The following is a 16,320-nucleotide window of genomic DNA, read 5'->3' on the forward strand; positions in this document are numbered from 1 at the left end:
TACGTAGGTTTTAGTCGAGATAACCCAACCTTCTTCAGGATAACAGTGACTACCGTCTGTCCATAGTGAACATCTTCAAGCTAAAACTACAAATCCATAAATTATCTACAGACTGTAAAGACTTATCTGAAACTGCCTCGGCTCCACTTCGCGACCGCGATGTGGAAGCTCGGAGTGCTGTACTGGATGTGGGTTTGGTGGATGTGTGGGGAGCATTACGTGCCACTGTGGTTGGCGCTAACGGTGAAGTACGGAGGACATGGTGTTACGGTAGGAGCAGTATTTCTCGTGGTTAGGGTGTGGTTCTCCTTATCACTCTTAAGCAAACGCTAAATGCGGAAGGATATGAACAGATTTTGCAGCATTGTGTACAGTAGAGGAACAGTTCAGAGACGATAATTGTTGAATTAGTACGACAGGGCACATTATCATACAGTAGAATCTGTTAGGCATTTGTTTGTGCACAATGACATTCCAGAAGTGTACTGGCGTACCAATGTGTCAGCTTTGCGACGAGTTAGGTCGACGACTTCGCTTCATTCCCAGCGGCCAACATAATTAGTTTCGGCTGTTGAGGAGGTATGGGCTGCCATTCCTCCACAGACATTCGCACCTCTGAGGGAATGTGTCACCAACAGAGTTCAAGCCATCATAAAGGTGAAGGATGGACACACCAATATGTATGTCCCCTAATAGACGTCGGGATACCTTTGATCAGACAGTCTAGAAGTAAAGAACCTGCCTGGATAGCTACGTGTATTAGGGCGCCGCTTTGGGGCTGGGGGAGGCGTACCGGCACCTGACTGAATAAGCTCGGTGGATTAACGACGAGGACCACTGCGGCAACTATCCTAGATATAACTTGTTTCCCACACCGGACTAGGTGAATACCGATTGACTCCACATATGGCCTCTGTTACAAGATTTGCTAAGATTTCTAAGGCGTCCTCACACTTTTCACAAGAGTTCATGAGATGACACTACAAATAGACAGAGGATGTACACAAATTCCGTACAGGGTAATGGGAGGTGAGAGTGGGGGGTTGGGGGAGGAGGATGTGGGAAGACGTGGTATCAGGAGAGGCATCCAGCCATCACCACTCACGCCAAAACCGTCATCAACGACCACCAGTGATGGAAAAAAATTGAAATAAACGTTTGGCCGGGAGGCCCCTTTCCGGGCAGATCCAGCCGCCTTGGTGCAGGTTTTTTTACATACGACGCTACATTGGGGCGACCTGCGCTACGGATGGGGATGAAATGATGATGAAGACAGCACAACAACCAGTCCCTGAGAGGAGAAAAATCTCCGACCCAGCCGGGCCCATAGGACGACAATCCGTCACGCTTACCACTCAGCAATTTTTTTTATATACGTAAAGTCCTCGTGCGACTTGTAGTTAAAGTCCAGTTCTTTCAGGAGCTCCTGAAGTGCCTCCTCCTACAGCGTGCCAGCTCGTCCAAACGTGTCTTCTCATGGCGTAGGCTTGGGTTCTGGGTAGCAGATCTATTCAGTTCGGCTCGGTTTATACAGTTTTCAGCTTCTCAGGGCTTGGACGTTCCAGCCACTAGGTGGGTCATCGAAAGTGCTCCGTAAGAAATTGGAAAAATATTGTTTATAGCGTGGGTTGCGTATCAGGACGCAGTGTCGTTCGTTGAGATAAGTCCAATATCCTAGCGTAGACTTGTCGCCAGAAGTAAAAAGAAAGCGGATCGTGTGAGCACAGATCCAATTCGCAGAGTGAGTTTTGGCGGAGGGGTAGGAAGTCTTATCGGGGTACAAAAGCATGTGGACGTCGATCTGAGTCGGTGTCTGGCGAGTAAGAAACGCCAAAATTCGCCGCGCAAGTGTCCAGACGTCGAACGCTGTGCCACAGTGGAACCGGTGGACATCCGTGTCATCCACTCCACAGTGGGTGCAGAGGGATGAATCGGCGAGATGGATGCGGTGCAGACGATCTCGGTTAACTTGTTTGCCATTCACGATGATGTACCATGCTGATTGAACGTCTGATTCAAGAAAACGCGCATGGATCGCCTTCCATATGTGTCGCCACACGTACTGTGGATACTTACGTTCGATGGGGTTGGACGGGCGGCACTGTTGTAATAATTCGGAGACTGTTTTCGTGAGGTACAAACGTGGAAGTGGTAAGGACCGGTAGATATAACTGATATCCAGGAAAAATCGTTGGATGTAATAAAAGGGGGTTGGAATGGTCGATACCAGTACTGGGCCGGACAAGGAGGCCGGTGCAAAGTTGTTAAGCAGGAGGCTAGTAAGGCTCTGCGGGCAACGGTGCCAAAGTTTTAGTTGGGAGCTGACGTATAGTGCCTTGACACGAGTCGGCACGTGGATGAGTCCCACCCCTCCACGATCTCGTGGCAGTGCAAGGGATTTATACTGTACCTTCAATAACATCCCCGAGCTGACGAAGGAGCCGAGAGCCATCAACAGTCGTCTCGCCACGAGATTTGGGACTGGTACTACTTGAGCCACGTGTGGTATACTGGAAGCATGATACATGTTCACGTATTGCGCGCGTTGGATAACGTCGAGAGCTCGTAGCCGGTGATCTGCGAGATTTGCTCTGATTGTCTCTAGCAAGCGTCTACCATTGATAGTCGCTGAGCGGCGCAGGTCTGCTGTGAAATCAAGTCCAAGACACCGTATGGTGGCTGCGACACTAAGGGGGGCAACGCATCTCTCCGGCAAGCCCTCACCAATGAGTAGGACTTTGGATTTTGACACGTTGAGGCAGCTCCCCAACGCTTCGCCGTAAGTCGCCACCCATGTCAGTGCTGCTCGTACTTCATCTTCACTGCGCAGATATAGTACTATGTCGTGTGCGTAGGCTGTACAACAAAAACGGTGGCCGTGCACAGCCATACCTCCCAAACGTTGGCGCATGCCCTGGAGCAGGGGTTCCAAGGCGACAGCATACAAAATCGTGGAAAGAGGGCAGCCTTGTCGTACAGATCGTGCGATGACCACGAACGGTGTAAGGCGACCATTGTACATGATTTTAGAGGTTGCACTACTCAACAGGCGCATAACCACTGTGACAATACCGCCAGGAAAACCCATATGCTGAAGAACTGTCCGTAAATAGAAATGGTCAACACGGTCGAAAGCCTGGCTAAAGTCCAGTGAAGCCAAGGCGCCAGGGAGACTCTGATAATGCGCTAATGCTATCATGTCTCTGTAACGGCAAAGAGCCGTACGGATGTTGTTGTCGCCTTCTAGGGAAGTCTGGTCGCAGGATGTGACGTAACGTGCGACCCTCTTGAGTCGCGATGCCAGTAGCAGTGTGAATATTTTCATGTCGCTGTTGAGCAAAGTAATTGGTCGATAGTCCTGGACCCTCGATAACCCACGCGGTTTATGTACGGGGATAATAATGCCTTCTATAAAGGCGCTCGGGACTACTGTCATCGGTGACATCAGCTCTTGTGCGATTGCCGTCCACGTGGAAGCCAACAAATAGTGAAAACTTTTATAAAATTCGATGGGTATACCGTCAGGTCCAGGAGATCTGTTATCGGAACCCGCCTTGATAGCATCTATCACTTCATCTGTGGTTACGTCGTCTTGGAGGTCATGCACTGCATCCTCCGGAAGAGCGTTCGTAGTAAGCTGAGCGACGTCTGTGATCAGTGCTGCAGAATGCGGTACGGCTGCGTACAGCCCGGCAAAATGAGCATGGAGAGTACGACCCATGCTTTGTTGGGTGTCGTGCCGGCGCCCTTCCACATCAGTGAGGACTTGGATCAGAGCTCTTCGTCGTCGTTGTCGTTCCTGAAGGAGGTGGTACATCGACGGACGTTCGTGAGGGATTCGATTAGAAGATGGAGAACGGACTACTGTGCCTTCCAAGTTACGACACATGATCAAGGAGTTCTGCGCCTTCGTGCGATGGACCATCGACTGCCGGGCTGGCGAGAAAGGCATCGTCGTACAGTCACGTAGAATGGTGTAGTAGAAGTGCAGGGTATTTGTTTGCCACGCCTTTAATTCCTTTCCTTAACTCATTAGAGTCTTCCTGAGGGTCGGCTTTGCACAGGAGAGCCACCATGATAAGGTGGAGGCATAGGCTTCTCGACGATGGTGGCAGCGTGTCCACGCTGCTTCGACCATACGGCGACAGTCTGAGGAGGTCAGGTGAGCGACATTGAGTTTCCACAGACCACGACTATGCCACACTTGCTGTCAGGCGAGAGTGACGTCACAGAGGTACGCATCATGGTCTGAAAAGGCCAAGGGCCAGACTTCCGCATGACGTGTGCCATCAGCAAGGGAGCGGGTAACGTAGATGCGATCTATGCGGCTTGACGAGTGAGAGGTGTAGAATGTATAGTCCGGTTGAATTCCGTGGAGCTTCTTCCATGTGTCAACAAGTCGTAGACGGTCGATGACCACTGAGAGAGATGCACAAGGGAAATGTCGGGGGAGTTGGTCCGCGGGCTCTTGTGTCGAGTTAAAATCCCCACCGAGTACCAAATCATCCTGCGGACCGGTGAAGAGGGGTGCGACGCTTTCGGCAAAAAAAAGTTTGTCATGACGGCGGCCAGTGCCGGACGGAACGTAGACATTAATAATACGCACGCCGAACAGTGTGAGGGCCATACCTCGCGCAGTGGGGAGGTAGATGACGTCCTCTGCAGGGAGTCCGTCGCGTAGCAGGATGGCGACGCCACTACCGGTGTCGGATGCGGGGGAAACATGGGCGTTGTATCCGATGGGAACTAGGAAGTCAGCCACAAACACCTCTTGTAAGAGTGCTATATCCACATCCGCAGAGTAAATAGTGTCTCTGAACATGGCCAGTTTATGGGGGCACGAATGGTGGCAAAATTCATCGTGGCGATACGATATTGCTGTGTACGTCCATCCTCAGTATTTGCAGAACGTGCGGTAGAAGTAGCCGGCAGGTGCAGACCCAACTGTGGTCCCGCAGTGGTGATAATTACTGGCGTGGGGCCAGCCTAAGAGTCGCCGAGGTGGACTCTTGTGCAGACACGCTGGCAGTCTGTTCCACTTCTTCTTCAACGTCATAGGCCCAGGAAGCTGACGACGTGGACATGTGACGGTCACGTACTGCCGGAACGGGTGTTGTGGATTCCGCAACATGAGTGGCAGGGGGACCGTCGTCATCATTCGTTGACAACGGCGAGGACACGTCCTCGGCTGGGAGAGTAGGCGTCACAGGAGGGGCGCCTGTTGCTGCCACATCGCGTGACTGGTCGCAACGTGGGAGATCACCGTCAGACATCGGGTCGACATCTCGCGGGGCCGTCTGAAAAAGGGCGTCATCGGAAGGCGTTCGTCGTCGTTTCCTGTGTTTGCGAGGCGACCGCTGTTTTCTGATGTGGCGCCTTCTGAATCAGAATGTGGTCGCCCGTCGTCTGACGCCGAACCCGTCTGGACAGAGGCAGACGTCGGCACGACACCGAGGTCGACGTCCATGGTTCCAACAGGAACATCGGTTTCGGTCTGCAACCTGGACGGTCCTGAAGAGAGCACTGGAGGTGACGCCGTGCTGGTGTCGTTGGCGCGTTGTGCTGCAGCGCGTGGCGTTGACGATGCTGCTGGTGCAATCGAGATTGGTACGACGGGGTCCTGTGCAACCTTGGCGTAGGTGATGGGTAAGGACGCGACCGTCGAAGCCTGGGCCTCTTCACGTAACGGCGTCTGTATTAAACGGCGGTGTAAACATTCGGAACGTACATGTCCCTCCTGGCCACATCCTGCGCACGTTCGTGGCTGCCCATCGTACATGACGATGGCCCTCACACCGCCAATGAGCAGGTACGATGGGACATGTTTCGTCAGCTCAATTTTTATTTGCCGGACGCCATTTAATACGGGGTAGGTCGTAAATGTCTGCCACTTCTCCGCGACGTGACCCAAGACGATGCCATGTGGTTGGAAAGCGGCAATGACCACATCTTGAGGCACCTCGAACGGGAGCTCAAACACCCGCAATGTCCGGAGACCGAATCCAGCATGGGCGACTGTCACAGCACCAATATGTCCATCAGAGTGTTTAAATTTCAGTCTTGTGGCATGACGGTGAATTATGTCATTGCAAATTTCCTCCGTCGACATCTTGATGTAGACAACACTTCCAGTGATGGAGAAATGTATGCCGATTACGTCCTGGGGGTTCAAACGTAGATCCTCACGTATGAACTGTTCGACTTCGAAAGCTCTGGGTCGTGGATGATCGGCCTGAAACGTTACTTTGATCGTTGCACGGCGATACGAGTGCGCCATGGTCTACGTTAGAACTGGACTCGATTGACACAAACACCGCGACGCGGAAGTAAACACCGCCGAGAGCGGAGCGTCGGACGGCGCGTGGAGCAGCTCCGCACGCTAGCACGGCTGTGAGCCGACTGACCCTTTGGACGACAATCCGTCACGCTTACCACTCAGCTATCGGGGCGGACAGCAACAGTGATAACTGACATTAACTGAACGGTATGAAACTCAATGCAGGCAAGACAAAGGCCGTAACGTTTACCCGACGACGCTCCTACCTCCGTGATCACCTGATTCTACAAAATCGACCACTTTCATGGATGGACGAAGTTAAATATCTTGGTATTATTATGAATAAGAAGCTACTTTTTAACACACATATAGAAGAGAAACGAATCTAGCTGCTACACTTTCTCCACAAGATTTAGCCTACACTGGCCAGCACGGAACTGAGGACCAGGACCAAGTTCCGCCTTTATTCTGCAACAGTCCTCTCGGTGCTTCTTCATGGCTACTCGATATGGATCACTATTTGCCCCTCATCCTTAAGCCTCCTCCAGGCAGTCCAAAATCGATGTTTTCGGGCCATACTACATGCACCTCGTTGGGCCCGAATCCATGAACTCGACATGCTGCTCCTCAGGGAACAGATTCGAGTATCCACAACGAAACTCCTCAACAAGATTGGAGCACTTCGCTCGACATCCATGCATCTTGAGTATGTCAGCTCTGCGACACCTGCAGGGTGGCGCAGGGTCAAGGAACCCCGAGCCATCGTGGAATATGTTCGATAATGACGTCGTCACGAAACCGATTGGGAAAAAAAGGAAATTAAAAAAAAGAAGGTTAAAAAAAATCAGGAACCAGTATCTCAGCATGGTCTACAGGCCCGGAGCCCAAGACCTTGTTTAAGTGTAATAAAGATGAACATGCTAATTTACATTCATCCTAGAAGTCCAGTGACACGGATGGCAGTACTTTGGAACCCCCCCCCCCCCCCCCCGCCCTACACACAGGCACAAACTACCAGTAATACCAGTAACGGTGCAAAATCCAAAGTAACCTGCTGACCCTCTGAAGGTAAGGGGTAAGGCTGAGAAAGAGAAGAAATTGTAGCAGTTAGGTATACATCTAAAAATTACGACTACTTATTCGTAAATAGGGGCCCTATGGTTCATGAGTGCGGGCGCGTGTGTGTGTGTGTGTGTGTGTGTGTGTGTGTGTGTGCTTGCGCCTGGGTGATAGTGGGGTTAGTCGGCTGCTCACCCAGACAGTGCTGGCGGTCGTGCGAGGGCGTGCGCTCGGGTCGGCAGCGGCAGGCGGCGGCGTCGCAGCGGCTGCCCGGCACCCCGCAGTCGGCGTCGCTGGAGCAGAGGTCGCCCAGCAGCGGCGACAGCGCCTGCACCGTGGCCGGCGTCGGCCGGTACATACCCGCGTAGTACATGTCTGCCGGCACAAGCGCAGCACAGTGGGCTGAGTGCACAGGGGCGGTGTACGCTGGGTTGCCTAACTTAAAGGGGATGGAGTACGTCAAACCGGCCGACTAGGAGCAGGAGAAGCAGCACAGGACATTAAAACTTCCACTGTCAATACTTTTTCAAACAAATTCGTAAAACTTTTTCAGCATGACCAGGAAGGATTCACAATTCATGCTGATAAGAGTGGAATTTCCAAAACCTAACAGAATAATTTTTTTTGCATGTAAAATCTCTTCACTTTTTCACTAACTTTTCGACGCACCTATTGAGGTAGGTATACTTTTCTTCGTAGCAGAGATTCTTCTATGAAGTTTGAAGTGCATACAAAGCAAACTTGCAGATGTCTAGATCTCTAGAATTCATTTAGCTGATGAAGAAATGAATGAGCATATGTATTTTAAAATTCATGTTTAGAAAAGAAAGCTCAAAATTTGTATTCAGTTACCTCGATTTCTACCATTGTTTTTAATAAATTTCGAAAATTGTAGAGTTCTGCATTACGGATGTTGTGTTTTATAGGCATAACAAGTTCGGAAAGCGGCGCGGGATTAGCCGAGCGGTCGAAGGCGCTGCAGTTGTGGGCTGTGTTGCTGGTCCCGGCGGAGGTTCGAGTCCTCCTCGGGCATGGGTGTGTGTGTTTGTCCTTAGGAAAATTTAGGTTAAGTAGTGTAAAAGCTTAGGGACTGATGACTATAGCAGTTAAATCCCATAAGATTTCACACACATTTGAACATTTTTGAACGTTTGAAAGTAATAGAACTCTTACATACATAAATTTGCATTTTGCGGAAAATCCCCGATTAAGTTTCTTCTTGTATTTGGCATTCTTTCAGAACTGTCCAGCACCATGTACAGGTTCTTTTTCACTTTATATATTAGTTTTCTTCCTTTTCACATTCCTATAATGCACTCTTCTTGATTTTGTCACCTCGAAAAATGATTTATCTGCTTTCACTACACACTGTCTATTGCATACAAAGCTTTCATATAGTTTACTCCAGTCTAAGTTTCTATTTTCTCTAAAACATATCTTCTGCTTTTGACGCCGTCATGAAAACATGAAATTGCACCATAAATACAAATAGCAAGAGCATATCTTCCCACAAGTGGTTTTTGGCAATTTTTCCCATACAGATGGTTTAAAACTCAAAGTTGGGTTTTGGTACCGCCAGGCAGACATTTCTTCAATAAGTTTCAATATATTCGATAATATGAGTAGTCATGTGTTTCAGGTATGAGAATCAGTGGTGGAAATACACACCCTTGAATTCCACAGAGCGAAATACAGTGACATAAGACAAATGGATCTAAGCACTATGGGACTTGACATGTGAGGTCATCAGTCCCCTAGACTTAGAACTACTTAAACGTAACTAACGCAAAGACATCACACACATCCATGCCCGACGCAGGATTCGAATTTGCGACCGTAGCATCAGCGCGGTTCCGGACTGAAGCGCCTAGAACCGTTCCGCCACAGCGGCCGGCGACGCAAGACAGAAGAAAGCTCTGTGAAGAGGTGTGGCACTGCACTTTGGTATACTTAAGATCACATAACATGTCTTATGATTCCTTAAGCATATATGTTTTATAAAAAAACTCTTCAGAAAGATGTGTGCTACAAAATGAGCATATTTTTGAAAAACTGATTTTTTTTAAATTTTTGGCGTTCTATCCCCATAAGGTGAATAAAATATCATGTAGGCCAGTTGTATTTTGTGCAACCTAGTATTCTGTATCTGTACTCTGGCATCCACTGCTGTGGCAGGCGTGAAGAGATACTAATCTCCCAAAAATTATTTCATAGCTGCAGTGTCAAGAAACTCAACTTGTAATTCATGTAGGAAAAAAGGAGCCGGACAGGTGATGGCCCTGTAGAAACGTAATTATATACGAGGGGCGTTCAATAATTATCCAGCACCAATTTTCCTCGGCCAATTTCTGTTGAAAAAATACAGAAATTTATTGCGGGACATTGTGGAATATTTCTGTTTCAGACTCTACAGTTACATGAACTTCCGATAGGTGGCGGCGCTATACGTAACTTTCAAAATGGCGTCTGCAACAGAGGTGCGATTCAAACAGAGAGCTCTCGAGGAGCCTCTTATTATCGCACCAAGGTCGCGCAAACCTATTCCATCTCCCGCGTGCTTTCCGGCCGAACACACCTGTGACTCCTGCAGTGATGGGACGTGCGGACTCTCTAATTTGAGGAGATCGACGGATCACTGTCAAACACCTTGCTGTACAGCTGGACGTCTGTTGGTAATGGTGACACACTCGTCCGCCAGTGGGGTACCCAAAGGAGTGCGCCTGCTGGGTTCCTAACCGCTGTTAGAAGCCCTTAACTGAACCAGAAACAAAATGTCGGCTCAAGGAGTGGTGCCACACCAACTATTCTCTGAAAGAAATTTCAAAGCTCCATCCTCAGCTGGTAAAATCACAGCGACGGACATCTGGGACTCTGAATGGGTTATTCTATTTCTCGTACTCCCTCATGATGCAAAGATCAACACTAAAAATCTTAGTGCTACCCTCAGGAAGAAGCGACTTCAGCGTAATCGTCGTCACAGAAATGCAAAAAAGCTCTACCTTCTCCATGACAACGCAAGGCCTCACACAAATCTCTGGACCCGAGAGAAGCTCACACATCATCAGTGGACTGTTTATATTTTATTTTTATTTTACGTGTCTAGTTCCGTAGGACCAAATTGAGTAGCAAAACTCCAAGGTCATGGAACGTGTCAGTACATGAAATTACAACATTAAGTAATAACATATAAAATAAATTGTTTCTGAACGCTAGCAAAACAAGCCGTAAGTTCAAGTAAACGCAGTCAGCAATATAACATAGGGATCAGCTTAATTTTTCAAGGAACTCCTCGACAGAATAGAAAGAGTGACCCATGAGGAAACTCTTCAGTTTCAAATTGAAAGCGCTAAGATTTTTAATTCTTGTGGCAACTTATTGAAAATGGATATAGCAGTATACTGCACCCCTTTTCTGCACAAGAGTCAAGGCAGTGCGATCCTAATGCAGATTGGATGTCTGCCTAGTACTAACTGAGTGAAAGCTGTTAATTCTTGGGAATAAACTGATACTGTTAACAAGAAACGACAATGAAGAATATATACAGGGTGGGGAAAAATTATGCCAGTAGGAACCAAAATTACTAATATTGTTTAGGTCGACAACGCACAGTTTTTAAACTACGGAAACTTGGCGCCACGCGCTCCGATTGGCCGCGGGATTGTCCTGCTGCCGGATGTGCTGGACAACGCATGACCGCGAATGCTTTGCCTGCCGGAGATCGCTGTGTATCCAAGGCGGCCAGCACGGTCGGTGGTAGGGCGCCAGCCTTCGACTCTGGGGGGCGAATCCACCAGCTTCCCGACACATCCACTGTAGTTTCATGATAAGAGGTACCCGGAACAAACCCATCTATAGCTGTTAGTTCGCGTACAGAAAGTCTCTTACAAATTGTGTCGGCCCTGGAATGGGCCTTGTTTGTAGCAGGTGCTCGAACTGGCGATCTTCTGACGCAACACAAGCTTGGTAACGTCTAACGGTGTTTCGCCAAACTCTTACAAAGATTCCTGGCATTGCCCTGATATGATTTGCTGCATGTTGAATGCGATCCATTAATTCCTCTTGGTTTTTGGCTGGTTCGCGTCCAGGTGGATGAACTAGAAACTCGAAGAATCCCAACAAGAAAAAGTTCGGCGGCGTGAGGTCTGGTGATTGCGGGAGCCGTGTTCTACAAGCACCTCTGCCAATGACCCGGCCGCCGAAGAGTTCATTTAAATATCCGCGCGTTCCACGACTGTTATGTAGGGGCGCCCCATCATGCTGCAACCACATGCGCAGCCGTATATCCAAGGGAACATCTTCCAACAGGCTGGGTAGAGTTTCTTGTGAAAAAGGAAGGCAATTTGTCCCGGTAAGTCGAGGAGGTAGACGGACCGGCCCAAGCAAATGGCCACCCACAATGCCTGCCCAAATGTGAAAACCGTTCCTGGTGTCCGTGGACGTATGTGACGTGAGGACTTCCCCTTGCCTAGTTATGAACGTTTCGAGTGCTGTAAAGGCCATCCCGATGGAAGGTCCACTCGTCGGTAAACAACACAATGGCGGGGAAGTCAGGATCTCTTGCAACACGTCGCAGAAACCACCGGCAAAACCCTAGCCTGTGTTCATAATCAGCCACAGGTTTTAGGTCTTGGACAGGGTGGAAACTAAATGGATGCTGGCCGTCACCCCTCAAAACCTCCCAGGCTAACCGATGAGTGACCGCCATGTCGTGTCCAACCGCTCGGCTACATGTCGTAGGTGCATCCTCGAAGCGCTCGAGAACAGTCTCTTCAAATGCAGCATCCCGTCGTGTTCGAGGTCTTTCAGCATCACCATGATATCCCGCTAACAGGCCTGTTTCGCCAAGTCGCCGGTGAATTGCTGTAAATGTTTGCGGGTGTGGGTGGCCTCTTGTTGGGTACCGTACCTCATACAACCGTCGAGCTTCATGCGCATTACCGTCGGATAGTCCAGAAACAAAAACCATATCTCGTTGTTCTTCAAACGAATACTGTGCCGCCATGCTTACTGTATGACTAAATCACATGTGTGTGTGCTCCGAACCGAAGCTTCTGTGTAAATGCCTCTGATGTGAGGTGGAGACAAAAAGCAAGATGTATTCGACACGTGTGCGTATCACGTTGGGGGAAGTGACGGGGCGATGGACGTTTGTTTGTGTGAACCGACAACCACAGCGCTACCCGTCAACAGACGAACGGCAACAAGGTAATCCCACGGCCAATAGGAGCGCGTGGCGCCAAGTTTCCGTAGTTTAAAAATGGTGCACTGTCGACCTACACAACATTAGTAACTTTGGTTCCTACTGGCGTCAGCTACCAAGGGTTACAATTTCGTGATACAATTTTTTTCCTCCCTGTATACCGTGAGGCCAATGTCAGAATACCCAGACTGGTGAACAGGGATCGGCAAGAGGTTCGCGAGCTTACACCACTTACTGCCCGAACTTCCCGTTTCTTAGTCAAAAACATCCTTTTAGAATGGGAAGAGTTACCTCAAAATATAAACATAAACGAAAGAAAACAAGCAAAGTAGACTAATTTTCGTGTCGAAGGATCACTTGCTTCAGATACCGTTCGAATAGGAAAAATTGCTGTTTTGAGTCTTTGAACGAGATCTTGAACATGGGCTTTCCACGATAGTTTACTATCTATGAGAACACCTAGAAATTTGAACTGTTCAGTTTCATTAATCATATGCCCATTCGGTGAAATTAAAACGTCGGATTCCGTTGAACTGAGTCTTACTACCAGTCACAATAAGCGATTATTTATTCGTCACACGACCAATTTCGGGCTTGTGCCCACCTCAGGTGTTTATGCATTCATGTCCATGTTTATATTGCTCGAGATCACTGTATAAATAGAAAAAAAATTATTTGCTGGTGACTAAACAGATACAAGTGGAACAGTTGTAAGTGGGAAGGCAACATTTATTGAAAATATATCTGTACTTACATAAATCATTATTATAATTACGCTGTGGTGACAGTTTTCTCACTTAGTTGCACTCTGTTATGATTTTCACGTCCATATTTCAGTTTTATAAAGTTTAGCTGCACATTTCACTATTATGATGTGCACTCTTGAAATACGGTGTGTTTACATAAAAACACGTAGGCTATGGACAAAGAGACGGAGGAGGTGTAAAGATAATGCTCATAAAGAAAGATTTTTCTACACCCTCAAAAGGAACAGTCACGGAGTTCAACAGAATCCACTATGGATAAAATTCCCTGAGTCTTGCTATGATTTAGGGTTAGTTTATTTTCTACAAGCCATGAATTTATGTCATGAACTGCACTATTTGAAACAAAGCCAATGTTGCACACAGCATCTTTTACTACCAAGTTAATGTCGTCAGCAAACAGAAAAACTTTAGAATTACCTGTAATACTAGAGGGCATACCATTTATATACACTACTGGCCATTAAAATTGCTACACCACGAAGATGACGTTCTACAGAAGCGAAATTTAATCGACATGAAGAAGATGCTGTGATGTGCAAATGATTAGCTTTCAGAACTAAACCTACAACGTGCAGACATGAGGAAAGTTTCCAGCCAATTTTTATACACAAACAGCAGTTGACCGGCGTTGCCTGGTGAAACGTTGTTGTGATGCCTCGTGTAAGGAGGAGAAATGCGTACCATCACGTTTACGACTTTTATAAAGATTTGATTGTAGCCTATCGCGATTGCGGTTTTTCGTATTGCGACATTGCTGCTCGCGTTGGTCAAGATCCAATGACTGTTAGCAGAATATGGAATCGGTGGGTTCAGGAGTGTAATACGGAACGCTATGCTGGATCCCAAAGGCCCCGTATCACTAGGAGTCGAGATGACAGGCATCTTATCCGCATTGCTGTAACGGATCGTGCAGCCACGTCTCGATCCCCGGGTCAACAGATGGGGACGTTTGCAAGACAACTACCATCTGCACGAACAGTTCGACGACGTTTGCAGCAGCATCGACTATCTGCTCTGAGACCATGGCTGCGGTTATCCTTGACGCTGCATCACGGACAGGATCGCCTGCGATGGTGTACTCAACGACGAACCTGGGTGCACGAATGGCAAAACGTCATTGTTTCGGATGAATCCAGGTTCTGTTTAGAGCATCATGATGGTCGCATCCTTGTTTGGCGACATCGTGGTTAACGCACATTGGAAGCGTGTATTCGTCATCTCCATACTGGCGTATCATCCGGCGTGATGGTATGGGGTGCCATTGGTTACACGTCTCCGTCACCTCTTGTTCGCATTGACAGCTCTTTGAACAGTGGACGTTCCATTTCAGATGTGTTACGACCCGTGGCTCTACCCTTCATTCGATCCCTGCGAAACCCTACATTTGAGCAGGATAATGCACGACTGCATGTTGCAGGTCCTGTACGAGGGTTTTTGGATACAGAAAATGTTCGACTGCTGCCCTAGCCAGCGCATTCTCCAGATCTCTCACCAACTGAAAACGTCTGGTCAATGGTGGCCGAGCAACTGGCTCGTCAGAATACGCCAGTCACTACTCTTGATGAACTGTGGTATCGTGTTGAAGCTGTATGGGCAGCTTTACCTGTACACGTCATCCAAGCGCTGACTCAATGCCCTGGCGTATGAAGGCCGTTATTACAGCCAGAGGTGGTTGTTCTAGAGTCTGATTTCTCAGGACCTATGCCCCTAAATTACGTGAAAATGTAATCACATGTCAGCTCTAGTATAATAAATTTGTCCAATGAATACCCGTTCATCATCTGAATTCCTTCTTGGTGTAGCAATTTTAATGGCCAGTAGTGTAAATAAGGGACAGGAGTAGCTCCAGCACTGATCCCTGGGGCACCCCCCATTTGACAGTGCCCAACTCAGACCCCGCTGTGAATAATGACCCTTTATTGTCTATTGTTAAAGTGAGAGGTGAACCAATTGTGAGCTACTCCCAGTATTTCGTAACGGTTCAACCTTTGGAACAATATTTTTTGATCAACACAATCTAATGCCTTAGTTAAATATAAAAGATGGCTAGCTTTCGAAACCTTTTGTTTAATCCACCCAGTACCTCACAGAGAAATGAGAATATAGCATTTTTAGATGTTAAACTACTCTAAAGCGGAAGTTTACATTTGATAGCGAATTATGTGAAATAGACACATCAAAAAAAGTTTAGCATCACCTCGGGTCTGAGAGTTCCGGAACCTGTACAGAAAACTGGAATGGAGATCAACATAATCATCATTTCCGCCCTTTTTATTGCTCATGAGAACCACATATTGCATGTTGTACCACCATACAGCGAGACCTTCAGAGATGGTGGTCCAGATTACTGTACACAGTGGTACCTCTAATACCCAGTAGCATGTCCTCTTGCATTGATGAATACCTAAATTCGTCGTGGCATACTATCCACAAGTTCATAAAGGCATTGTTGGTCCATATTGTCCCAGTCCTCAATAGCTGTTCGGTGTAGATCCCTGAAAGTGGCTGATGGGTACGTCGTCCATAAACAGCCCTTTTCAATCCATCCCAGGTATGTTCGATACGGTTTATGTCTGGAGAACATGCTGGCAGCTCTAGTCGAGCGATGTCGTTATCCTGAAGGGAGTCATTCATAAGATGTGCATGATGGGGCGCGAATTGCCGTCCATGAAGACGAATGCCTCATCATTATGCTGCCGATGTGGTTGCACTATCGGTCGGATGATAGCATTCACGTATCGTACAGCCGTTACGGCACCTTCCTTGACCATCAGCAGCGTACCTCGGCCTCACATAATGCTACACCAAAACATCAAGGAACCTACACCTTGCTGCACTCGCTGATAGTGTGTCTAAGGCGCTGAGCCTGACCGGATTGCCCCAAACACATCTCTGGCGACTGTCTAATTGAAGGCATATGCGATACTCATCGGTGATGCCAATCCTGAGACGACCAATCGGCATGTTGGGCGTATCTGTACCGCACTGCATGGTTTCGTGGTTGCAAAGATGGACCT

At 48.1% G+C, this 16,320-nt stretch overlaps 1 protein-coding gene across 1 annotated transcript in view; it reads right to left on the reverse strand.

Moving 5' to 3' along the window:
* LOC126336002 (agrin-like) overlaps positions 1-16,320 on the reverse strand; it is a 1,245,461-nt gene that overhangs the window by 135,572 nt on the left and 1,093,569 nt on the right. Inside the window, exon 16 of the mRNA XM_049999480.1 lies at positions 7,532-7,711. Coding sequence (XP_049855437.1) covers positions 7,532-7,711 — 180 coding nt within the window. The remainder of the gene's footprint in view (positions 1-7,531; positions 7,712-16,320) is intronic.

This window comes from Schistocerca gregaria, chromosome 2, assembly GCF_023897955.1.
Source record: "Schistocerca gregaria isolate iqSchGreg1 chromosome 2, iqSchGreg1.2, whole genome shotgun sequence".
Classification (NCBI taxonomy): domain Eukaryota; kingdom Metazoa; phylum Arthropoda; class Insecta; order Orthoptera; family Acrididae; genus Schistocerca; species Schistocerca gregaria.